Source organism: Artemia franciscana, chromosome 5 (assembly GCF_032884065.1).
Source record: "Artemia franciscana chromosome 5, ASM3288406v1, whole genome shotgun sequence".
NCBI lineage: Eukaryota > Metazoa > Arthropoda > Branchiopoda > Anostraca > Artemiidae > Artemia > Artemia franciscana.
Genome location: NC_088867.1, coordinates 57,861,747 through 57,888,132, shown reverse-complemented (window position 1 = coordinate 57,888,132; position 26,386 = coordinate 57,861,747). Strand labels below are relative to the sequence as shown.

Sequence of the window (26,386 nt, the reverse complement as noted above, 5' to 3'; positions counted from 1 at the left end):
AGCGCTGTCTAAGTAAAGGTATATGATAAGTCAAAACATTACCATAAATTATGTAACAAATTTGAAAGTATTCAAAAAATCTTTTTGATATTAAAATTTGTCAATAAAGTGCTAACTCATAAAGTAACATCATATAGTGACATACTCCTTACATTTGAATAGCGACTGTATTTCAAATTTGAAAGTATTCAAAAAATCTTTTTGATATTAAAATTTGTCAATAAAGTGCTAACTCATAAAATTAGTTTTCTGTTAATCAAATTATCTTTTATTAATTATCATGGTTCCATCAAATTATAGCACTTGAATTTGTTTAGGCCTTGTGTTTTGTGTAAATTTTTTCATTTGTAGTCCGTTTATCTTGTGAGGTTTTCATTATTTCTTGGTAAATTATTGAGTATATTTAATTGTACTTCTATTATTTTCTGTCTCTGTTTATTTTCATTTTCTTAGAAGCTGTAGATAGTCTTTCAATTGAAACTGCAACGATTGGAGAAACTTCTATTTCTACTCTATTGCCTCAGCATCAACGGCTACCTGTGGGAATTGCATCCAGAATATTCAACTTAACATCTGCATTAGATTCCCAAAATCTGGACATCAATGATGAAGGTATATTTGAAACTAGTAGTGTTGTGAACTTAGTTTGAAAAAGAAATATTTAGTCAAACATAAAAAGTTTTTGTAAATTTTACAAGTATAATATCAACAGTATATTAAGCAATATAAACAACATAACTCACATTCAAACATTTTATTAACCTCAAAAATTGGAGAGTAAAAATAAAAATAAAAATCAACAAACTGGCTATATAAACTTAAAACAACAAACAAATATAAATACTGGTCAGTGTGCACAAACCCTAAATTACAATAATAATGTTTAGTTACATTTCAGTGATAACATCATAAATTTTAAAATCCGAACACCCACTCGTAAGTTAAAAATGCCTCATTTTTTTCTAATTTTTCAGAATTGACCCTCCCCAGGAGCATCTGAGACATAAGATATTGATATTTATCAAGTTTCATTAAGATCCGATCACCCATTCGTGAGATAAAGATACGTCAGTTTTCACGTTTTCCAAGATTTCCCGCTCCAACTCCCCCAATATCTCCAGATCTGGTCAGGATTTAAAATAAGAGCTCTGAAGCACAAGATCCTTCTAAATGTCAAATTTCATTAGGATCTGACCACTCATTCGTAAGAAAAAAATACCTCATTTTTTCTAATGTTCCCGAATTAACCCCTCCCACTAACTCCCGCAAAGAGAGCACACCTGGCCTGGTTATGTTAGTCACTTATCTTGGACTTGTGCTTATCCTTCGTACCAAGTTTCATCCTGATCTCTCCACTCTAAGCGTTTCCCAAGATTTCCGCCCCCCCCCCCCAACTTTCCCTAATGAAACTGGATCCGGCCGGGATTTAAAATAAGAGATCTGAGTTACAAAGTCTTCCTAATATCAAATTTCATTAAGATCCAATCACTTCTTCTGAAGTTAAAAATGCCTAGTTTTTTCTATTTTTTCAGAATTACCCCCCCCCCCCCCGAAGAGACTGGATTACGTCAGTCACGTATCTGGGACTTGTGCTTATTTTTCTCACCAAGTTTCATCCCGATCCGTCCACTCTAAGCGTTTTCCAAGGTTTTAGGTTTCCCCCTCCAACTCCCCCCAATGTCACCGGATCCGGGCAGGATTTAAATTGAGAGCTCTGAGGCGCGATATACTTCTAAATATCAAATTTCATTAAGATCCGTTTACCCGTTCGTAAGTTAAAAAACCTCATTTTTTGTTCTTATTTTTCTTGTCCTTTCAGCCCACCAAATGGTCGGATCGGGGAAAACGACTTTATCAAGACAATTTACGCAGGTCCCTGACACGCCTACCAATTTTCCTAACTCCCCCCAAAGTCACCGAATCCGGATTTAAAATAAGAGCTTTGAGACAAGATATCCTTCCAAACTTCAAATTTCACTACAATCCAATCACTCCTTCGTAAGTTAAAAATACCTCATTTTTTCTAATTTTTCAGAATTGACCCTCCCCCCTCCAGCCCCCCTAAATAGAGCAGATCCGTTCCGGTTATGTCAATCACGTATTTAGGACTTCTGCTTATTTTTCCAACCAAGTTTCATCCCAATTCCTCCACTCTAAGCGTTTTCCAAGATTTTAGGTTCCCCCCTCCAACTTCCCCCAATGTCACCGGATCTGGTCAGGATTTAAAATAAGAGCTCTGAGACACGATATTCTTCCGAACATCAAATCTCATTAAGATCCCATCACCCACTCATAAGTTAAACAAGAGCTAAGAGCTCATATGGCACTTGTGACGAGGCGAGAAGAGCTAAGAGCCAAGAGATCATATGGTATGAGCTCTAACAAAATTCTATGAATCAATAGATTGATTTAAAAAGGAAAATAAGAGGCTTAATACCGGTCAAGATTTAAAATAAGAGCTCTGAGTCACAAAGTCCTTCTAAATATCAAAATTCATTAAGATCCTATCACCCACTCGTAAGTTATAAATACCTAATTTTTTCTAATTTTTCCTCTCCCTTTTGCCCCCCAGATGGTCGAATCTGGGAAAACGACTTTATCAAGTCAAATTGTGCAGCTCCCTGACACGCCTACCAATTTTCATCGCCCTAGCACGTCCAGAAGCACCGAACTCGCCAAATCACTGAACCCCTCCCCCCAACTCCCCCAAAGAGAGCGAATCCAGTACGATTCTGTCAATCACGTATCAAGGACATATGTTTATTCTATCCACCAAGCTTCATCCCGATTCCTACACTCCAAGTGTTTTTCCTAGATTTGAAACTAGAATTTTTTTTGTCTTTAGCTGGGTCGGATAATTTTTATTATTTCTAAAATCTCCATTTTTTTAAAATTTGATGCTGGTTTATGTTAAGGATTTACTTCTCTGAGGACAGAACAAAAACTACATATAGGTTTGTTCACAATGTTTCAATCCAGATGATACGCAAAAAAACTGTCAAAGAAGGGAAGATAAATTTTAAAAAGATTAAAATGGATTTTACTGGGGTGTTTACTCCAACACGGATACATATAGTGACTAATTTAGGAGTGGGGGGGGGGAGAGAGAATAATAGCCAATGGAAAAAACAGCTTAAAACAAAAAGCAAACCAAAATCAAAGAAAAAATAAACAAAAATATTCCACAAATCAATTAATGGACTGAAAAAAAAACAACATATAAACAAGCAGCAGAAAAACAAGAGAATGGCTTACGATAGGGTTGAGCAAGCCCATAGAAGTTGTTACTGTAGACTATGAGGTAGCAGGCCTTTTCTAAGAATGGGTTTTTATATGATTATTAAGATTTGATCTAGAAGAATATTCTCTCTTGCATATATCACACTTGAATGATTTCTTCCTAGCGTGTAGAGTTCGGTCCCAAATCAAATTGCTTGAGTCAAAAATTTTTTTTTCACATACTTCACATTTAAAGGTTTTTTCAGCCGTGTGTAGTCTTTGGTGGTTAGTCAAACTGCTTGAAAAAGAAAAAGTTTTTTCACATACTTCACATTTAAAGGGTTTTTCACCCGTGTGTACTCTTTGGTGATTAATCAAACTGATTGACCGAGAAAAAATTTTTTCACATACTTCACATTTAAAGGGTTTTTCACCCGTGTGTACTCTTTGGTGCCTAATCAAACTGCTTGACACAGAAAAAGTTTTTTCACATACTTCACATTTAAAGGGTTTTTCACCCGTGTGTACTCTTTGGTGGTTATTCAAACTGCCTGGAACAGAAAAAGTTTTTTCACATACTTCACATTTAAAGGGTTTTTCACCCGTGTGTACTCTTTGGTGGTTAATCAAACTGCTTGACACAGAAAAAGTTTTTTGACATACATCACATTTAAAGGGTTTTTCACCCGTGTGTACTCTTTGGTGGTTAATCAAACTGCCTGACTGAGAAAAAGTTTTTTGACATACATCACATTTAAAGGGTTTTTCACCCGTGTGTACTCTTTGGTGGTTAATCAAACTGCCTGACTGAGAAAAAGTTTTTTCACATACTTCACATTTAAAGGGTTTTTCACCCGTGTGTACTCTTTGGTGTTTAATCAAATTGGTTGACTCAGAAAAAGTTTTTTCACATACTTCACATTTAAAGGGTTTTTCACCCGTGTGTACTCTTTGGTGTTTAATCAAACTATTTGACAGAATTGCAGAAGGATTCTGTGTAACAGCTAGTGATGTACTTGCCTGTAGTTCTTGATTAGACACACTTTGTGAAAAATGACCATATATAACTAGATGTTTACTCACATCGCCAATACATTCATACAAACAAATAGGACATCTTCTTGTCCCTCCCATTTGGTGTTCCACAATGTGAGCAACAAATTTTCTGTAATCCTTAAATATTGTAGGGCACATGTCACACTCTAATGGTGAAATTTTTTCACAGCCGGTGACTATGTGAAGATTTAAAATAAAAAACGATTTTTCGACTTTTGTACAGGAGCCACAACGCCATATACCAGCTGTTAATTCTTCGATAGCCTTCTCTGTCAGCTTCTTTACCTTCAACATTGGCTGTGGGCCAAAGAGTTTTGGTTGATCCACACCATCAGAACTGCACACAGTATAATGAATTATCTCTACAGTAAAAAATTTTTTGTTAAAATTATATAAGGTGATACCAATTCAATATTTAGATATCACAGCAAATACAAATGAAAGGTGAACATTCTGTAACGATTACCTGTTTGGGATCTACACAACCTACCACTTTCGAATGAAACAAAATGAAAGAACAAAACTTAAAATCTGGTCATAGAATTGGAATATTAATATTAAAAATCTTTTATAAGCTTTAAAACTTGAAAGTCATACGGGATTAAAAAAAAATTGACAGGCAACAAATAATTTCTTTTTCCACCCCTCCCCTAGTTGGACTTATATTGAACTTTTATTATAATTTCACTTTGAAAACTAATTTAACAGCGACGTTAAAAGGACATTGGTACAATGCCCTTCCTAAACCCAGATTTTTCAACAAGGAATTATCTAAACTTGCGAAAAAACTGGATATTTCACCTATATTTACATGTTTTCCACACGTTTTCTGCTATACAAATTTCAAGTAAATTTTGAGAATACGAACTGATGAAGGGCTAAAACTGACTCTCAAGCAACAAATGATATCATGACTGTCGATGTTAACAAACAAAACTTGCAGAAACCAGATTGGCTGCTCCCTCTCAATTTAGTAACCAGCCAGGACAGTATTTGACTATTATGCTGTCTAGCTGCATCTTCTAGATCCTTGGCAATTTTATCCATGGTCTCCACTTCACACCTCCTTAGTTCATATTATAATGCTTTCTCTACTTTCTTTACATTATTCTTATTTTAACATGATCTATCATTCATATAATTCCTGTACAAGCTCATCCTCCTCTCTATTAATCATAAAGCATTTTTATTAACTTTAATAATAGTTTTACGGGCTGCGATCTACGCAACCAATACAGAAAAGTAATTTCCCTGTTTTCAAGAAGTAGGGGAGGTGGGCAATGATGCCAGTTTCAATAATATACTTTGCATTTAAATTTGACATCATTTTTATCGGCTTCGGGATCTTTTTTTCAGAACTCTCAAAAGATCTTTAAACAACAAAATATTATTGTTCTGCTGAATGTAAATAAAAACCATTGTTCTGAATCAGCTTTCCTTTTTGGCCTAAATCTAAGATAAATGTCCACTTTGGCATCTAAATTCACAGCCTGTGCTGGTTTAACTTTTTAGTTACTTATAAAGGAAATTTAGTTACTTTTAACGATAAGAGCTTTACGAGGAAAAATATCTCGCTTTTTTTTTGCTTAACATTTGAATTGCTTTGATGTGCTACCGTATCATTCAAAATGCAAACTTGGCACACTAAAGACTTTTGGTAATACTATTTAAATGCCTTAAAAACATTAAACATATAATATGACACTTTAAAAACATTTTTATGTAATGCTCTTTCCTTTATTCAGATACTCCTTATGATCCTTATCCTAGGACCATAGATCCTAGATATTTAATTTCAAAAAATGTCTATCACAAACCCCCAATTCGCATTTCGGAGTCATAAAACCATAAAAAAAATCATAAAAATAGCACAACAACTAAAAAAATGGCTAAACAACGTAAAAAACAACAAAATCAGAAAGGCAAAGCCATTCATTAATAAGAAAAAAAAAATACTAAGCGGCAAAATGATAGAAAGTTAAAAAGGTAAAAACTAAAAGAAAACTAAAAAAGAGTCAAAATTAGCGTTGGAAGGATTTAAAAGAGAACATATAAAGAAAGGGGAGGGAACAAAAGAATCAAACGAACATAAATCTTGGGTATCACCAGTACCAAAAGAAAAAAAAAGGGAAACTAGCGGTTTATTTTATCAGTAATGAAGAAGACAAAGGTTTTTTCCTAAAACGAGCTTAAGCAACGGATGGGGCGAAAGATGGGAATGGGTTCAAAAACAGTACGTGGCAGGCGGTGTCTTGGCGGGGAGTGCCTTTTGGGGAAAGTGTTTTCCGTACGAAGATTTATTATTGCATCTTCTGCAAAATGGAGGCACAACGTTCCTGTCCTGTGCTCAAGAGTTTCCAACTTGGTCTTTTTTAGAAGGAGCGAGTATGGAACCTTAGCTTCCTTGAAAATTATTCTCAGGGTTCTTTTTTGAATGAATTCAATTTTATCTGATTCGTCATGGGAGATGCCAGGATGCCAAACTGGACATGCATATTCAAGATGCAGACGGACAAAGGAAGTGTAGATCCTTAAAGAATAGGACGGGGGGACTTTAACGTGGATATCCCACTTTAAATTAGAAGAAATTGTAACCTCTAGTAATTTTAAGGAAGACACAGAGATATCTGGGGAGATTTTAAGGTTTTAAGTAAACATATTGGCATTATCAAAGATAATGTTCTATAGTTTTTTATAGTTTCTATAATTTAGAGAATATAGGAGTGAGTGAAATATGACGAACACCTTCAAAACTAGGTTTTCCGTCTTTATTTTTCAAGGAGGTTATGAAACCCTGTTTCCGAATTTGCGGATATTGGCCAGACTCAGTAGTCCCATTGAAAGTAACAGACAAGGACTTTGAGAAAAAGCCACTGAAGGCACTATTAAGAGGAAACGGGATATCTAAAGGGCAGACATTTGTTTTTTGTAGTTTCCCAATTTTTCTTTCGATCTGAGACAGAGATATTAAGGAGAAAGTAGATATTCTTTATGGTCACTAATCCTTTGTGAAGCAAATATAATAAAATTCGGCCTTTCTTGCATCTCTGAAAGTTTTGGTAGGGTAATTTCTCTTGAAGACTTTTTGTCTAGGAAGTCATTAACTCATGTTTTAATTTTGTAGCTGTACCTTAAGTTCTTCTATATTTAGTATGGTTACCGTATTTTAGTTCTTCCAATCGTTCAAATATTAAAAAAAAATTATTTTATAAATTTTTTATGTTGACTTACAAAATTTCATTCTAAATATCCAAATTCATTAAGATCCAATCGGCACCTCGAAAATACCTCATTTTTTCTAATTTTTCCTCTCCCTTCAGCCCCCCCCCAGATGGTCGAATCGGGTAAAACAACTTTATCAAGTCAATTTGTGTAGGTGCCAGACACGCCTACCAATTCTCCTCGTCCTAGCACGTCCAGAAGCACGAACTCGCCAAAGCACTGGACCCCCCTCCCTAACTCCCCCAAAGAGAGTGGATCCAGTCTGGTTACGTCAATCACGTACCTACGACATTTGCGTATTCTACCCACCAAGTTTCATCCCGATCTCTCCACTCTAAGCGTTTTCCGAGATTTCGGGTTTCCCCCTCCAACTCCCCCCCCCCCAATGTCACCAGATCTGGTCGGGATTTAAAATAGGAGCTCTGAAACATGAGTTCCTTCTAAATATCAAAATTAAAAATACCTCACGAATAGTCACCCGTTCTTAAGTGAAAAATACCTCAGTTTTTCTAATTTTTCGAAAAAACACCCCCTCCAACTCCCCCAAAGAGAGTGGATTCAGTCCGGTTAAGTCAGTCACGTATCTAGGATCTCTCCACTCTAAACGTTTTCCAATATTTCCGGTCCCCTCCCCCCGACTTTCCGCAATGACACTGAATCCGGTCGGGATCTACAGTAAGAGAGTTACGAGATCCTTCTAAATGTGAAATTTCATTAAGATCCGATCACTCCTTCGTAAGTTTAAAAATACCTCATTTCTCTTAACGTTCAGAATTAACCCTCCCCCAACTCCCCCAAAGAGAGCAAATCCATTCCGGTTATGTCAATTATGTATCTAGAACTTGTGCTTATTTTTCCCACTAAGTTTCATCCCGATTCCTCCACTCTAAGCGTTTTCCAAGATTTTAGGTTACCCCCTCCAACTCCCCCCAATGTCACCGGATCTGGTCGGGATTTAAAATAAGAGCTCTGAGAGGCGATATCCTTCTAAATATCAAATTTCATTAAAATCCGATCACCTGTTTGTAAGTTAAGAATGCCTCAATTTTTCTAATTTTTCCGAATTAACACCCCCTCCAACTCCCCCAAAGAGAGCGGATTAAGTGCGGTTATGTCAATCACGTATCTAGGGCTTGTGCTTGTTCTTCTCATCAAATCTCATTCTGATCTCTCCACTCTAAGCGTGTTCCAAGATTTCCAGTCATCCCTAACTCCCCCCAATGACACTGGATCCAGTCGGGATCTAAAACAAGAGATCTGAGTTACGAGGTCCTTCTAAATATGAAATTTCAATAAGACCCGATCAATAAGTAAAAAATATCTCATTTTTCTAATTTTTCGGAATTAACCCTCCCCCCAACTCCCCCAAAGAGAGAGATCTCGTTCCGGTTATGTCAATTGCGTATCTAGGACTTTGTGCTTATTTTTCTCAAAAAGTTTCATCCCAATCCCTCCACTCTAGAATATGCAATCGCTATATGGCACCTGGTATTTACCATGTGCCATAAAGAAACTAATTTATTAGGGCTACTGATCTCCCATAGCCCCACTCTGAAATTTCTTAGATGATTGTAACTAGATTTTTTTTTTTTTTTTTTGGATAGATGGGTGGGATAATTCCTAATATTTCTATTCTTCTTTAAGATTTGTTGCTTGTTTATGTTACAATTTATGATGTTATCAATGAAATATAATTAAGCATTATTACTGTAATTTAGGGTCTGAGTATATTGGTCAGTATTCATACTTGTGTGTTGTCTTACATTTATATGTCCAATTTGTTGATTTTTGTTTTCTTTCTACTCTCCAAATTTCGAGGTTAATACATTGTTGGAATTTGAATTATGTTATGTTGTTTATGTTGTAGAAAGCATATATTGTTGATGTTATGCTTGCAAAAAACACAAAAACTTTTTATGTTTGACCTAATATTTCTTTTTCAAACTAACTTCACAACACTATTAGCTTCAAATATACCTTTGTCATTGTTGTCAAGATTTTGGGAATCCAATTCAGATGTTAAGTGGAATATTCTGGATGATATACCCACAGGTAGCCGTTGATGCTCAGGCAATAGAGTAGAAATAAAAGTTTCTCTAATCACTTCAGTTTCAACTGATGAAGTATCTACAGCTTCTACAACAAAAATAAAAATAAACAAAGAGACAGAAAATAATAGAAGTACAATTAATTATACTCAATAGTTTACCAAAAAATAATAAAACCTCACAAGATAAACAGACTACAAATGAAAAAACGACACGAAACATAAGGCCTAAACAAATTTAAGTGTTATAATTTGATAGAACCTTGATAATTAATAAAAGGTAATTTGATTAATAAAAAATTAATTTCATGATTTAGCACTTTATTAGCAAATTTTCATATCCAAATGATAGCTATTTAATTTTTTGAAATAGAAATAACTAGAGCTAACCTATTAGTACTTACTGGGAACTAGCCATTGGGGAGTGGAAAAGCATAAGAATTTTTTTTGGCTAAATGGCTTTCTCATATTTTCGTTAAGATTTTATGAATTTTAGGGGATGTTTCCCCCTTTTTTCTAAAATAAGGCAAATATTATCAGGCTTGTAACTTTTGATGTGTAAGACTAAACTTGATGAAATATTTAAATAAATAAACATTTAAATAATAGATGAAATATTTAAAATCAGAATAAAAATACGATTCTTTTGATGTAACTATTGGTATTAAAATTCCGTTTTTTAGAGTTTCAGTTACTATTGGGCTGGGTCACTCCTTACCACAGTTCGTTACCACGAGCTGTTGAAAACAAAACTTGCATATTAATTTTTTTTTGCTAAATGGCTTTCTCTTAGTTTTAATCGGATGATTTTGAGAAAAAAAAGGGGTGAGGGAGGACGCTTAGTAGCCCTCCAATTTTTTGGTTACTTAAGAAGCCAACTAGAACTTTTAATTTTTTACGAACGCTTTTATTAGTGAAAAATATACGTACCTTATGAATTAACTTACGTAACGAACTTTTATATTCGTATAATTTTATTACGTATATGAGGGGGTTTGCCCCCTTGTTAATACCTTACTCTTTTCACTAAAGTTTAAATTTTGTCCCAGTTCTTTAAGAATGACCCCGGAATCACAAAGGCCGTAGAACAAATTGTTGAAATTACTAAAAGTACTTTAGTGTAAAGAGCGAGGTATTTAGGAGGAGATGAACCCCTCACAAGCGTAATAACTTCTGTTCGTTTTTAATGTTTTAATGCTGCTCCTTGCTTTCAGTTGAAAAACTGTTTCATGTTCATTTTTGTATTGTTTTTTTTTTAATAATCCTAGAAAATCCTCCGCCCTCATTATGGAATTCCTTTTCCCCCATGACAAATTCCTCCAAGGAAAGATCCTTCCACGTAGCTCCCTCACCCCAACCTCACCCACCCCCAACCAAACAAATACCCCTAAAAAAGTCTGTACACTTCCCAATAACCATTACTGTATGCAAACACTGGTCAAAGTTTGTAACTTGCAGCCCCTTCCCTGGGTACTGTGGGGGAGCAAGTCGTCCCCAAAGACATAGTTATTATGTTTTTCGACTATGCTGAAAAAATAGGCATCTCAAAATTTTGAAGCGTTGACTTTGGGAAAAATGAGCGTGGGAGGAGGCCTAGGTGCCCTCCAGTTTTTTTGGTCACTTAAAAAGGAAACTAGAACTTTTAATTTCCAATAGAATGAGCCCTCTCGTAACATTCTAGGACCACTGGGTCGATACAATCAACCCTGAAAAAAAAAAAAAAAAAAAAAAAAAAAAAAAAAAACACGGACCCATGATTGGTCTTCTGGCAAAAATACGAAGTTCCACATTCTTGTAGATAGGAGCTTGAAACTTCTAAAGTTGGGTTCTCTTATACACTGAAAGCGATGATGTGATTTTCGTAAAGATTCTATTTCTTTTAGGGGGTGTTTCCCCCTATTTTCCAAAATAAGGCAAATTTTCTCAGGCTCGTATCTTTTGGCGGATAAAACTAAATTTGATGAAACTTGTATATTTAAAATCAGCGTAAAATCAAAATCTTTTGATGTATCTATTAAAATCAAAATTCTGTTTACTATTGAGCCGGGTCGCTCCTTACTACAGTTCATTACCATGAACTGTTTGAAAGGTTGTAAAACTAAATAGTTTCACAAGCATCTTTTGAGTTTACAATTTAGTCAATGCTACTTTGTAGTTTCTGAGATACTTTTGATGACCTTTACTGAGATGTTCTAGAAGTATTGAAAACACCTATATCCACAGAGGACTTAAATATGAAAAGCCTTAAATTTCAATTTGAAAAACCTTGTGATATTATTTTTTTTGTTATTTTTGTTAGTGCAATGAAAAATAAGAACACACCAAACCCAACAAAAGAAACCTGAATTCCTGGAGTTAACCTATTTGTGGCTCCAGGTTTGTGACTCACAGCGGGAAAGAAGTTTCGGGGGTGTTTTCTCCATCAGTGGCCTTGGCTGCTGCTGGTATCTTCTTCTCTCTTGAAATTTGGCATTGGAGGGATCAATATGGCATGTAGTAGATTAATACTTCAGCAAAGCATGTGGCATAAAGAAAGATGAGTACTTTAGTTGGGTTGGTGGATGCGTGAATTAGGGAATTTCCCTTTTCAAACTAATATTAAAATGCTATTATTTAGCAATATAGCTTCATCCTTACCCTCCAGATCCTGGGAGTCCAACACAGATGTTAAATTGGATATCCTGGATGCAACATTTAAAGGTAGCTGTTGATACTCAGGTGATAGAGTGGAATTAGAAGTTTCTCTGATCATGTCAATATCACTTGGCAAAACATATTCAGCTTCTACAACAAAAATAAAGAAATAGAAAATGAGCAAAGTATGATATTCTCAATAATTAATAGCCGCTCAATAATTAAGCATTCTCAATAATTAATAACCACTCCAGACATAAAGAAAACAGACAAAAAATGTGAAAAATGACATAATACGAAAACTGAAGAAATTAAAGCAAGATAATTAGATAAATAAGAACCCCATTTCACAAATTAGCATTTTATCCACAGATTAAATTGGGGCTTTAGATAGAGTGCAGGAGGTTGTTAAGTATGCAGTATAAAGTTTTGAATGTGTTTATAAGTCTAAAATCCTTCCAGTGTATTTAGCTAACAATCACAAAAGCCTTAAGTTCTAGTAGCTAAGGCTAACGATGGAAAATACCCTCAGATCTTTTGTAGTCTTAATATAGTTCAGAAGTGACCTATAACTTTTTTCTATTGGTGTCAATACCTGGAGTGCCACCCTACGTGGTCTGCACCACTGCCATTGCTGCATTGAAGGAGAGTGGCTTGTAAGTGTTTGGAAAAAGTTCAAGTTCCCTTATTTAATATTATAAAATATTTTCAAAATCTTTTTTTCTATTGAAAATACTATGATGAGAAAAATCTCAAAGCTCATGTGCAGGTCATTGCTTTAGGTGGTTTTATTTTTTGAACCATTTTCTTTTTACTACTAATACTGTTTTGGACATAACAGAAATATAGTTTTCACTTTTTCCCCACAAAAATTCTCTTTTTTGTTTTTATTACTTTTATGTGTTTTCCAAAAATTCATAATGCAAACTGAGTCCTACTATAAACGTTTAGTAATGCTATTTGAAAGTTTTATATAATAATAATAATATATTTTCTGCTCAATTTACAACAAAAGAGATAAAAAAAACAGAGTGAAAAAATAAATACCGTCATCTAGAAATACAAAATATTTACACTACATACTTATTTACTTCTACAGTACAAGTACACTAATTTTCAATATTTTATTTTAGAACTGAAACAAGTTCTTTGAACAAAATTAGCAAATTTTTATAGAGAAATTTGCAAATTCCAGAATTTTTTGTCCATAATCTATTGCATGGTTTCAAGTTATTTTTTTTTCATCTTGTTTTGGCTTCAGCATTTTCGAATCTTAAGATTATGAAGTCCTAGCAAATTCTAATTTGTTCTAGATTTCCCTAATATAATATTACCCAAAATATTTGATTATACAAAAACAAATGCTGGAGATGTACCTTCACTGTCAAAACATGTGGAGCCCAGTTCCTGGTTGTCAGGGTCAAGTTTACATGATTGTGAAAAACAGCCAAAAGTACCCACGGGAACATCTTCCCTTTTAAAAGACAAAAGATGGTTTGGAAAGTCAAAAAGCTCCTCATGGTCACTTGGTAAAGCCTCTTAACTTCTGAAAGAAAGTATAAATAAAATGGACATAAAACAAATTCAACAGAAAAGCTTACAAAACAAGCCCAACTGCTTCCAATTTTCAACTCAATGGCCCCAAGAAAGAATAATGACAGAAATCAAACTATCTTTGGCATATGACCAACACATAATATCTAGATTTAGAGTTGAAAAAAGTCCTGAAAATTCTTCCATAGGTTATGCAGTGTCTATAGGCTAATGAGTTGGCTAATCATCCAGCATTAAAAAGCCAGTGGCAATGTGGCTTTTTCCTTTGAATGCTAGTCCCAGTTTCATTTAGCATCAAAAAACAGAATTGATCAACTAATTCTATTTCTGCATCTTTCATTCATTTTGTTTCGGATTCCATACTGGTAAAATGATTTTGGAAAACATGTTTATATACATGAGAGAAAATAGGTACCCCGTTTCAGAAACATTGAATTACCATAGCTGATAATTGAAATATGTTCCCTTCCACTTCTAATGAAATAATTGAAAGATTATTACCAATCATGTGAATCATTTTATCTACCCACCCCCCCCCCCAAAAAAAAAATCTTCCTTTTTACAAGGGTCTCAATTGACAGCAAATATGGCCTAGACGCAAGCTTGCAATTTTAAGACACAACAAACATACAAATCAGACTACTTGACATTAAACTATCATTGGATTCAATAGGGCTTGAGCTTAAATCTTCCAGACTTAAAAGTATCAACTAAAACTAACAATAAATCCATGTGATGAAAATATTATTTACAATAGACATATGGAAAATGATTCCTGAAAAATAAAGCATGGAATATCTTTGGTAGGCTATCTATTAGATAATCATGCTTAGCTATACTGAACAAATACCACACATTAATAAAAGAATAAAAAAAAGTGTGTTTGGAAAATAAGTAAATATGTGAAGGGTGGGAAATAGAAGTTGTCTAAAATCTACTAAAAACAACTAGAAAAATAAACTTTTTTGTACCCCTCCTACTCAAAATCTATTGACTGCAATATATAAAAATAGAAACATCTGAACAACTCTTGATAACAAGTTTGGGAAACTGGGAAACTTGACAGAGTTTGGACAAATAAAAAAAAAAAAAACCTGATGGAATTATGTGCTCTTTGCCAAAGAAATAATAAAGATAAAAATGGCAAGACAGAGATAATAATAAATGTCACAAAATAAAAACCAACAACTTGTACGTTAGCTAACAAGAAGGGTAACAAAAAAAAAAAAAAAAAAAATGCTTGGTGTATCCTCTTTAGTCACCAGCATGTACCTTATCATAAACTCCTTTTCTTGATTTATTTACAAATCACAATGAGAAAATCACAGGAAACAAACAAATATCAAGTAATGTTGTGAAAAAGGATGAATGTAATTTGGTTTAAAAAAATGCTTATTGTAAGAGACAGAAACTAGTCCCTATAATTAATATATAATTGTATTATTACAGATAATTATAATAAAAGTAGCCCTTTTAATTAATAGGTAATTATTGTGGCTGCCATACAAAATAGAGTCTTCAGTAGGAATGCTTTTTTCTTATTGCTTTCTAATTTTTCTTACTTGTTTATGCCCAAAAAAAGGAAAAAGTAAGAGAAAATTTTTCAACTTAAAGACTTGTTGTCTCCCCAAACTGAAAAAAAATATAACTAATAATTTAGGCTTTTGTATAGCAAAATAACTCTTTCATTACCTAGTTTTTATGCAGTTGCATGTTCTTTCTTTTTTGTTATTTTTACTGAGGACTAACAAAAAGCAAATCTAAAGAAAAGCAGCTTTCTTTTCAGCTTTTTACCAAAATTTTTATTGGATAACTTACCTTTTTTAACAACATCAGTCTCAGGAATGGTAATAGGCTCAGCCATGTTTGGAGTTTGAGGCACATCCATAATATTATCTCTGAAATAATTAAATGTGAGCTATAAAACATATAATACTATCAACAACACTTACAAATGGCACTCCAGTTTTAAACTGGCAACAAAATATACAGATTATTATGTATTCACTATAATAGATTTTAAAACTGGTATTTTTTCTAGTTTTTCACAGCTTTTGTGGGACGAAAACGGACCAACATGGTAAAATCAAAAAATAAATTTTTGCCCAGGTTTATTTTCAGATTTATTGGTATTATGAATTTTTAATTTGGGTAAGAGCATTTAGAATAATTGGAATAGGATTCATTAATTCCCACCCTTTAATGGGGGTTCCCCCTGGGAGAAGTATCACAGTAGGTACTAGCTATCAACAACAGACAAACCACATAACCAAAACAGGGTAAACACCAGTACAAATAGGATTTTCATCTCCACAAACATCATTCTCACCACCACACAGCATACTCACCACCTCACACCCAGTCATTTCCAGTATACTCTGGACAGCCCCATCACCCACCTAAAAATTTTCACTTACAATATCCTCAGTCAAAATATCAGGAAACACGAGGGCCCCCCAGAGTTAACTATGCACCTCTGCCATATACAAGTCATCAAGGTCATTTATCTAAAACCAGAGAAACAGAAACTGCTTGCTGAAAATTAAGGTAAGATGTTGTTTTACCAAAATTTTAATAGTTACAGACCAGTCCAGTATGCAAAATTCCCAGACTTAAAAACAGAAGAGGGTTATCACATAAGCTTAGCAATAGCTTCTCAGAGTATGTTTTTAGCTATGGATTAATCACTGAAAGTTTCATTCTCCTAACATAACCCCATTCAAAGATAGCAAAAAGTAGCTAAACTGGAATTTGACTGGAAATTTAATCTATAGCCTGGTAGGCTAGTAGAATTCCAAATCAAAACAAAAAGAAGTCAAACTAGAATTGTATCCTCTGTTTAGGGTAGCTCAACAAAGCTAAATTCTTATCATTTAGGACTTTTTTATAGATGATTTTGCTTTTACAGTATGAATACAACATTTTTCAATATATTACCTGAACAATTTAACCAAAGATTCCACTAATTCAGACCCTTCCTATCTCTTCATACTCTCTACCAGAGAGTATGCTAGATCATTTTTCAATTCTCTCTGACCTCAAATTAATGTGAAATACGTCAAATCCGGAGGAAATTAAGCCAGTGCTAAATCATTTAATCATAATAGAATGACAATCTTAACACTTTACGGATGTTTTATGTTTGAAATTTTTTGCCCAAACCGACAAGTAAAAAGAGTGTTTTCGCGAACCAGTTTTGTTTGAGCTCAACCATATGTAATTTTTTTCTGTTTTTGCGTTAAACATACAAGCTGATTAAACCAAAGCTGTCATTGGTTAAACCAGCTGGTTGACGCGAAAAAAGGCCTTTAGTTAAAAAACAAACAAGACACAGATGGGCCTGCTTTTTATGGCACTTGGTATTTACCAAGTGACATACAGCTATTGCAATTTCTGTCGGTTCTGGTTTTGCTAGTTTGGGCGCTTCCAAATAAGCTAGGGCGATTCAACCATCTGAGTGGAGAGGCTAGTGGGGGAAGGTTAATTCTGGAAAAATTAGAAAAAATGAGGCATTTGTAACTTACGGACGGGTCATCGAATCTTAATGAAATTAAATACTTAGAAGGATATTGTGTCTCAGAGCTCTTATTTTAAATTCCGACCAGTCCCGGTGATGTTGGGGGAGTTAGAGGGGGAAACCTGAAATCTTGGAAAACTCTTAGAGTAGAGAGATTGGGATGAAACTTTTAATAGAATACGGGAAGAAACTTTTAATAGAATATATTAACTAATTAATAGAATAAAAAATAAAATATATGCTAATATAAAAAATAGTAACACTAAACCATTATTTTATAATGCTAGAATAAAACAAGCAATTGCTAATCTACAGAATGAATTTGTAATTGTGCCAGTGGATAAAGCTAACAATAATTTTGCCATAATTTGTCAGAAGCTGTATTGTGATGTCTTAGCAAGGGACTTATGCACGACTAATGTTTATGAAAAGGTGAAATGAAAAGGTGAATTTAGAGGATGAAAATTTAATTGAAAAAACTGAGGAAATACTTTCTAAAAAATTTAATATTACAATTAATAACAATGATAAAAAGTTCCCTTTACTATATTGGACTGTAAAAATTCATAAGAATCCCCCTAAGACTGCATTGGACTGTAAGAATTCATAAGAATCCCCCTAAGACACGGTTGTTTGCTAGAGCAGCTAGATTTCCAACCCACATTGCTGCTACTGACCTCTCTTTAATTTTAAAGAAAATTATAAATAAACTTAAAACCTATTTTTTGGTATTAAAAAATTTTCGAATTTTAATCCATACTGGAGTGTTAATAATTCACTGCAGGTGATAGACTCTTTAACGATGGTTTCGGCTAAAAGAATTTAGTCTTTCGATTTTGCGACAATGTATACTAATTTATCACAATTTAGTTTTAGAAAATTTAAATATGGTTATCAAGAAATCTCTCCTCTTATCTAGTAAGACGTTCTTACAAATAGACATTTATAATAAAAAAGCTATATGGACAAACTGCTTTAAGACTGCAGTTAGCTCGAGATGTTACAGCTTTGACATGATTTTTGATTTATTAGAATTTGTTTTATATGATATTTATATAAGATTTAATGGTAATCTGCACATGGAAGTCCTCTTCATTTAAATGGAATGGAAGAATAAAAACCTGTCTAAGATACGTGACTGACATAACCGGACCGAATCTGCTCTCTTTGGTGGAATTGGAGGGGAGGTAGTTTTGAAAATTGAGGTATTTGTAACTTACAAAAGGGTGACCAGATCTTAATGAAATTTGATATTTAGAAGGATCTTGTGCTTTAAAGTTCTTATTTTAAATTCCGACCAGATCCTGTGACGCTGGGGGGAGTCAGATAGGGAAACCGGAATTCTTGGAAAACGTGAAAATTGGGGAATTTTTATCTTACGAATAGATGATCGGATCTTAATGAAATTTCATTTTTGGAAAGAATTCATGTCTCAGAGCTCTTATTTCAAATCCTGACCAGATCGTTTGATACTAGGGGGAGTTGGAGGGGGAAATCTTGGAAAAACACTTGGAGTGTAGGAATCGGGATGAAGCTTGGTGGATAGAATAAACAAATGTCCTTGATACGGGATTGACAGAATCGTACTGGATTCACTCTCTTTGGGGGAGTTGGGGGGAGGGGTTCAGTGATTTGGTGAGTTTGGTGCTTCTGGACGTGCTAGGACGATGAAAATTGATAGGCGTGTCAGGGAGCTGCACAATTTGACTTGATAAAGTCGTTTTCCCAGATTCAACCATCTGGGGGGCTAAAGGGAGAGGAAAAATTAGAAAAAATTAGGTATTTATAACTTACAAGTGGGTGATCGGATCTTAATAAATCTTGATATTTAGAAGGACATCGTGACTCAGAGCTCTTATTTTAAATCCTGACCGGCATTAAGTCTCTTATTATCCTTTTTAAATCAATCTATTGATTCATAGAATTTTATTAGAGCTCATACCATATGATCTCTTGGCTCTTAGCTCTTCTTGCCTCGTCACAAGTGACATATGAGCTGTTAGCTCTTGTTTCTTTATACAGACTAGAGGATCCTTCACATTAAGCTTTAAAATAATCTCAGTGTTTCTAAAAGAAAGGGGGAAACCAAGTAAAAATTTACAAAATTTAAAATAAGAAACTTTCATTGGCGAAAGATCAGAAGGTCTAAAATTTCGGAAGAGGAGCGACGGGAACAATACGTGAGGCAGATCAACAGCGCTATACATACGACCAAGGACGTCCCGACGGTAAATACCCCGAAAACGAATTAAAAGACCAAATGCCTTGCGTAGTTTCATCTGAACATGCTGAACCAGGACTAGTTTAAAATCTCTTTTCGAAGCAGCATAAGGTAATCCCAAATAAGTGACTATTGGCGACGACTGAAAAATAACACATTAGCCGCAATCGAAAGTCGCCCTGACATTATCCTTTAAACAATTTACAACAAAAAATTGACTTTTTAAAAACTGATAGAAAGGCCCAAACCTTTTAAACAATTAATTAAAATATTAAAATTAGAAACAAGACTAGACTTGGACCGGCTTAGAAGGATAATGTCATCAGCATATGCAATGTAAGACAGATTTCGAGATAATGAAACAAAAGAGCAGGAAAGAGAATTAAGGGCAGTAGCTAAACAAGAATTGAATATATAAGGAAAAATAATTCCATCTTCAAGATACATCATTAGCAGGTGGTCAGATATCCTTAATGTGGCTGAATTAGCACAATGGATGTTTCCTAAATTTGTGTAGATATATTTGTTATATGGTTTTAAGATATATTAAATAATAAAAAAAACAAGTTATTTTAACTGAAAGTAAGGAGCAACATTAAAACTTAAAACGAACAGAAATTACTCTGTATATGAAAGGGGCTGTTCTCTCTTCAACACCTTGCTCTTTACGCTAAAGTTTGACTCTTTTTCTCCATTCCACCTTTTAAAACATTAAAAAACTTTAGTCAAGAGCGGGGTGTTGAAGAAAGAACAGCCCCTTTCATAGACGGAGTAATTTCTGTTCGTTTTAAGTTTTAATTTCGCTCCTTACTTTCAGTTAAAAAAAAACTTGTTTTATTGAATTTCCGAACGTTTTTGAATTAATGCATGTTTAATTTTGACTCTCGGCGCATGAATAATTAGAACGAATTTTGCACATTAATTTATATTTTTAGCTAAATGGCTTTCTCATAGTTTTGATCTGACGATTTTGAAAAAAGGAGCGGAGGAGTAGGCCTAGCTACCCTCCAATTTTTCGATTACTTAAAAGGCAACTAGAACTTTTAATTTTACGATTGTTTTATTAGTAAAAATATACGTAACTTACGAATTAACTTACGTAACGAACTTCTATATTCGTAGGTTTTATTACGTATGTGAGGGGGTTCACGTCCTCGTCAATACCTCTCTCTTTACACTCAAGCTTAAATTTTGTCCCAATTCCTTAACAATGACCCTTGAATCACAAAGGGCGTAGAATAAAAAGTTGGAATTACTAAAATTACTTTAGCGTAAAGAGCAAGGTATTAGGAGAAGGTGAACCCCCCATATGCGTAATCATTTCTGTTCGTTTTAAGTTTTAATGCTGCTCCTTACTTTCAGTTGAAAAAACTTTTTCATATTTATTTTTTCATTGTTTTTAAAAGGAAACTAGAACTTTAAATTTCCGTTAGAATGAGCCCTTTCACAACAATCTAGGACCACTGGGTCAATACAATCACCCCTGGGTAAAAAAAACAACAACAATAAAAACAAAGAAACACGCATCCGTGATCTGTCTTGTGGCAAAATATAGAGAATTCCAAATTTTCATTGATAGGAGCTTGAATTTTGTAAAGTAGGGTTTTTCTGATACGCTAAATCTGATTATGCGATTTTCGTTAAGATTCTATGACTTTTAAATGGTGTTTCCGCCTATTTCTAAAATAAGGCAAATTTTATCAGGCTCGTAACTTTTGATGGGTAAGTCTAAACTTGATGAAACTTATATATTTAAAATTAACATTAAAATGCGATTCTTTTGAAGTAACTATTGTTGTAAAAAATCAGATTTTAGTAACTTTGTGCGGTCTTTGTTAGATTTGACTGATGTCGCATACCGCCAAAAATTATCTAATTAAGTTTAGGCTTATCAACGGAATCTGTCCCCATTACCGCAAAAGCCAACTGCAAGGCGAAAATCTTCGTTTCGTAATAACAAGGAGGAGAAATTTAAAATCCTAACTTCTTTAGGCTGTCAAAATGATATTTCAGGATTGTGTTGTCACAACGGGACTGAAAAGCAAAATATTTACTTCGTTTTACTGTCTAAAATTTGTTTTTGAGTCTTGCTATGGCACTGAGGCAAAGAGATTGATAGGCCTATCATTACTTTTTTGTTAGTCTGTTTAAGGCTTTTGGGTCTGCTTTCTTTTGCAAAGAGGGATTGCCTTTACAACATAGCCTAGTAGTTTTCTAGGGAATTTGTATAATAAAAAATAAATGCATGAGAAGCGCAAAATTTATTAATTTAAGCTTATGTGAGAAATGGTGGCCACTTTACTGCTTATTTTCATCTAATTAAAGCTCCGCATTATACAACATATCACCTCGTCTGTTCATCTTAAAATATTAAAATAAAGGCCAAACTCTTTAGTACTTTAGACCATTTCCTCTACCTTACGACGCATAATTGTTGAGGTTCCCTTTAAATTGCGGGTATTTTTTTGTTTGCAAGTTTATCTAAGCAACCTATTATGCCCCCCCCCAAAGAAAATCCTGGATCCACTATTTTCTCTCTGAAAATCCAATTTAAAATAACAAATTTCAAGACATTAAAATGTCTAATAACCAGACAAAGAGCCTGAGTCATAGATCTCAGCAAAGAATATCTAAACAGGTTTTTCGGAAGTGACTCAGAAAAAGCAAGTCTCTGATTGAGATCGGTGCCCGAGATTAATGTATTATGACCGAGTATTGGATATGTTGGAACCCAATCAAAAATTTTGCCTGGGATTTAGTCTGTGACCGACAACCGGTCGGTTTACCCCTATTTAAAAGAGCTTAATTTTTCTTGCTCCTCTATGTATCGAAACAGAAGCCGTAAACCGGTGAAAATATAGCATGAATGTCTTACCTGTCTAGATGGAGACGTGCTAGAAAAAAAAGAAATCTTTTGATAGCTAATTTTATTTTCCTTTTTATGCTTTTGTTCGCGTTCTCAACAATTCATCCCCAGACCCCCTTCCTCTAATGAGCTTATAAATCCCTAGGCTATAACAAGAAACTAAGAAAAAAAAGATAATAATGATGGAATTCTTACTTCATGATATGCAGCAAGTACCAATGAACCATATTTTCTTCTTTTTTCTCTGTTTTTGAATCAATTTCTGTCAACTATCATGCTATTTTTTTCTACATAGCCTAGGGCTATGGGTGGGCTTGGGATGAATTGTCAAAAATACAAACAAAATCATAAAATAAACATAAAATTAGTAATTTAAAAGTATCCCTCTTCTTCTAGCATGTCCTGTCTCAGGATGCCATGACATTATATCCATGGCTTAAGCTCTGAGAACAAAGGAAAAAATTTGACGTACCGGCCAAGGCCACTGCAATAAGGACACAAAGGTATAGCCCTATATTTCCTGTCCGCCAACGATGGCGTACTACCTCTAAGAAAGCCCCAAAATCATAATTTATATAACACCCAAAGTGACCCATGTTCCTCTTTCCTTTCTCTCTCTCTGATTGGTCAAAAACTAGAAATCTTCCAATCCTTTGTTAGAAAGAAATGCTTTTGGAAACAACGACCTTCGAAACGTGTTGGAAATTGGGATTTCCACTTGGATACAGCTAAGATATGGTGCCTAATTGCCTGATCGATAGGCGTAGGAAATCTTGGATCTGAGCCTACACTTTGTTTGGAGTTCATTTTTTATGGGCCTTCTCCAAAATATTATTTTTGTTCGATCAAAACATAGCAACAAATCTTGGCCCAAAAAGGCTCGATGCTTTAAGAAAAATGAGTTGAATTGAAGGAAACACTTGAAAATTATTTTGATTTCGTAGCTATAAATGACAGGATTATAATCTATAACAATTAGAAATTACCCTATGTATTGGGGAAGGTTATGTTGGGGCCCCCTCTCGCTCTGGCCCATGCTAAAGTATTTAAAAATAATTATCTTTTTACTTAACAAACGGGGCACCTAGAATAGTGTAAAAACCCGTAATTTATGTCCCCCATAGAGACACATTTTTGGACTTTTGATGCTAAATGGGAGAAACTTTGTACTTTACTTAATCAAGGCCATTGCGTTGATTCTAACTTGAATTGGTAACTGTAAGTTCTTGTGGAATTATTTCAGGATCGAAAGCGATTCGAGAGTAACCTGCTTTTTTTACGCCTTTTTATACCCCTCCCCCTGTAATCTCCTCTCTCAATTTTGGATCAAAATTCAAAATATTTATTTTGAAATAGCAAATTTTGAAATATAAACAGATTGGTTACTTTAAAAATGAATTATATGAAAAAATTCTTGAAAACTAGTTCGCTGTGTGACCATAAATGACAGGATTTCGATCTACAACAAGCGGAAACTAACGTATGTATGAGGGGGTTAGGAGGGAGTGTCCTCTCTCTCAGTCCCCTTTTATAGCAATAAAACACTTTTTTCTTTTGAATCAGACACGGGAGCATGGAACAGTTTTTGGAACTCTAATTAATTTCTAAATTGCATTTTTACTTCCGGAGCTTATCTAAAATATTATTTTTGTAGGCAAATCCTATAATATATTTATATTTTTTAGAATATATTGGGGAGGGGGGTTGTTGGTGACAATTCGCACATCTAATCCCTTTGGTAAAATAATTTTGAGTATTTTTTTTCTTAAATATCCCTTTGTGCTGCAATAAAAGAGGCTGATTTTTTCTTGATTCTTCTTCTTTAAATCAAAATTTAATTCATGTTTTCTTGATTTTTCGATATTCACGTTTCGAATTATATGCCCTTGACATTCTATTTAAAAAACATATCACAGGAGCGTACGCAAAAGGCAAATTAGAACTTACTTGTTACTGCCGATTTTCTTAGTGCGGCAGCATTTTGTAAAAAATGTGTTTTGGTTTTGTATGTGGATATATATATATATATATATATATATATATATATATATATATATATATATATATATATATATATATATATATATATATATATATATATATATATATATATATACCAAGTAGAAATTACCCCATATATTCGCAAAATATCTTTTCCCCCAGCCTCATAATATAATATTAAAATCTAATTTCTTTTTTACGTAAAGCATGCAGCTCATAGAATGGGTCAAAAAATAATTTCGAACTTCGATTTGAATACATAATTTGTATTTTTGACGCTAAGGCTGTAGAAGTTTTAAATTTTTAGAATTAAGGAGTGGAAATTTTCAATTGTAGTCCCCCTTCTTTCGGCTTCGAGATAGCGGTTTTGTACCATTATTTACTTTCATTGATTAAAAAAGAAACTTTTCCAGAAAAGAATTTTCTTGAAGAAAAGTAAAGAGATAAATTAAACCAATGACAAGTAGAAATTATATTGATATAGTTATTCAAACTTACAACGAACAAAAGTCACTATCAGTGAACAAACGAGACACTAAATGAACAGAAATTTTAATGAATAATCTAGTTAGACATAAAAGGAACACAAATTTTCGCAAACAGAAGTAGGGCTAACGTTCCCAGAGCCTTCTAAATTCCAGAGCTTTAGATCGAACAATTTTTGGGTAAAACAGACACGGGAGGCATGGGCAGATTGGGATGAAAAAATAAGGGGGCCAGTACGACAAAGGTACAAATGAGCAAAAATTTGGAGGGGGGGCGGTGTGACGAAAGTGCCAACAAGTGACCAAATTGATAAATTCATTCTAAAAAAAAGAGTAAAAAAAAAAAGAAAAACAGGAAAAGAGGGTACAAGAAAAAAAAAAATCCCCCAGGATCTGTCAGAGATGGAGGGGGTCCAGTAGCCGTCCGATCTTTTTAATACAATAAGAGGAACACCAGCAATTTTAATTTCCGTTCAAATGAGTCCTCTCCCGCTGTTTTAGGACCGTTGCTGTGATACAATCCCCCCTGGGAAAAAAGAAACGAATTAACACGCATACATGATTTTTCTTTGGTAAATAATACACAATTTTACACTTTTGCAGATAGAGGCTTGAAACCTCTACAATAGGGTTCTCTGATACACCAAATTTAATGGTTTAATTTTAATTAAAAAATTTTGACTTTTGGTGGGTGTTTCCTTCCTCTTTCAAACATTAGGCAAAATTTTCACAGTTTCTTACCCTTTTATTGGTAAAATTAAGCTTAATGAATCTTATACATTTGAAATCAACAATTTAAAATTCTGTTTCTAGAGTTTTTGCTACTATTCAGCATTGTTGATCCGTTCTTACAGTTCGTTATCACAAACTGTTAAATATTTTAGCACATAAATCCAAAAACTTAAAGAACAAGACGATATCTGTGCTTATTAGGTGTTTCAATTACCCTTAAGAGAATTTCGAAAATTATTGGAGTTTTGATTAGATATTAAAAGGAAAGATTAAAACCATTAGACATTTCCCAGAGTTGACACCATCCCTCCTTACCCCCAAACGACTTCAATAATCAAAACTGTAATGGATTTAATCTATCTAGTTATATTACAAATCCAGTTATAAAAAGTACTAAGTTCTATTTTCTTTTTCAATGATTTTTTTTCTTTATAAAAATATTTTTTAATGTATACCGACCTGGTTTTTCACTGACTCCATTTCTGTTGTATTTCAGATGTTGTATTCATGTTCACAATTCACTCCGCTTATTAAACTTTTTTTAAAAAAAGTTTAACTTTAAACTTTTAAAGTTTAACTTAAATAAATTAAACTTTATCTGAGAGGCCAGGGCCTCTCCTCATGTGTCTAATTTAGAACTGAAAGGAGCAATGCACTCGCTCCAAGGGAATATTGAAAGGGAAAACAGTGTTGCCAACGCTTCGGAAGAAAATGTACCACAGAGCGCCCTAAAATTGTACCACCTATCAAAAAATTGTACCATGTCTGTTTTTTCTTTGCGTGTTGCACCACGGGCAAGACAGAAAATTTTTTGCGCTACCGAAAACAAACG

The 26,386-nt window shown here is 34.0% G+C and overlaps 1 protein-coding gene across 3 annotated transcripts; it reads right to left on the bottom strand.

The window, feature by feature from the left end:
• Positions 1-739: 739 nt before the first annotated feature.
• On the bottom strand, positions 740-26,156 carry LOC136027634 (zinc finger protein 391-like). 3 transcript variants are annotated; one of them, XM_065705060.1, is made up of 6 exons: positions 26,014-26,156; positions 15,551-15,630; positions 13,555-13,724; positions 12,182-12,328; positions 9,475-9,633; positions 740-4,637 (listed from the first exon to the last, which is right to left on the bottom strand). In XM_065705060.1, the coding sequence occupies exons 4-6, from the start codon at positions 12,294-12,296 to the stop codon at positions 3,316-3,318; spliced, it is 1,596 nt and encodes a 531-aa protein (XP_065561132.1). In that variant the 5' UTR covers positions 12,297-12,328; positions 13,555-13,724; positions 15,551-15,630; positions 26,014-26,156; the 3' UTR covers positions 740-3,315. The 3 variants fall into 3 exon arrangements, with proteins under 3 accessions (XP_065561132.1, XP_065561133.1, XP_065561131.1); XM_065705061.1 differs by lacking the exon at positions 26,014-26,156 and adding an exon at positions 22,809-22,866; XM_065705059.1 differs by lacking the exon at positions 26,014-26,156 and adding an exon at positions 16,670-16,840.
• Between the last annotated feature and the right edge of the window lie 230 nt (positions 26,157-26,386).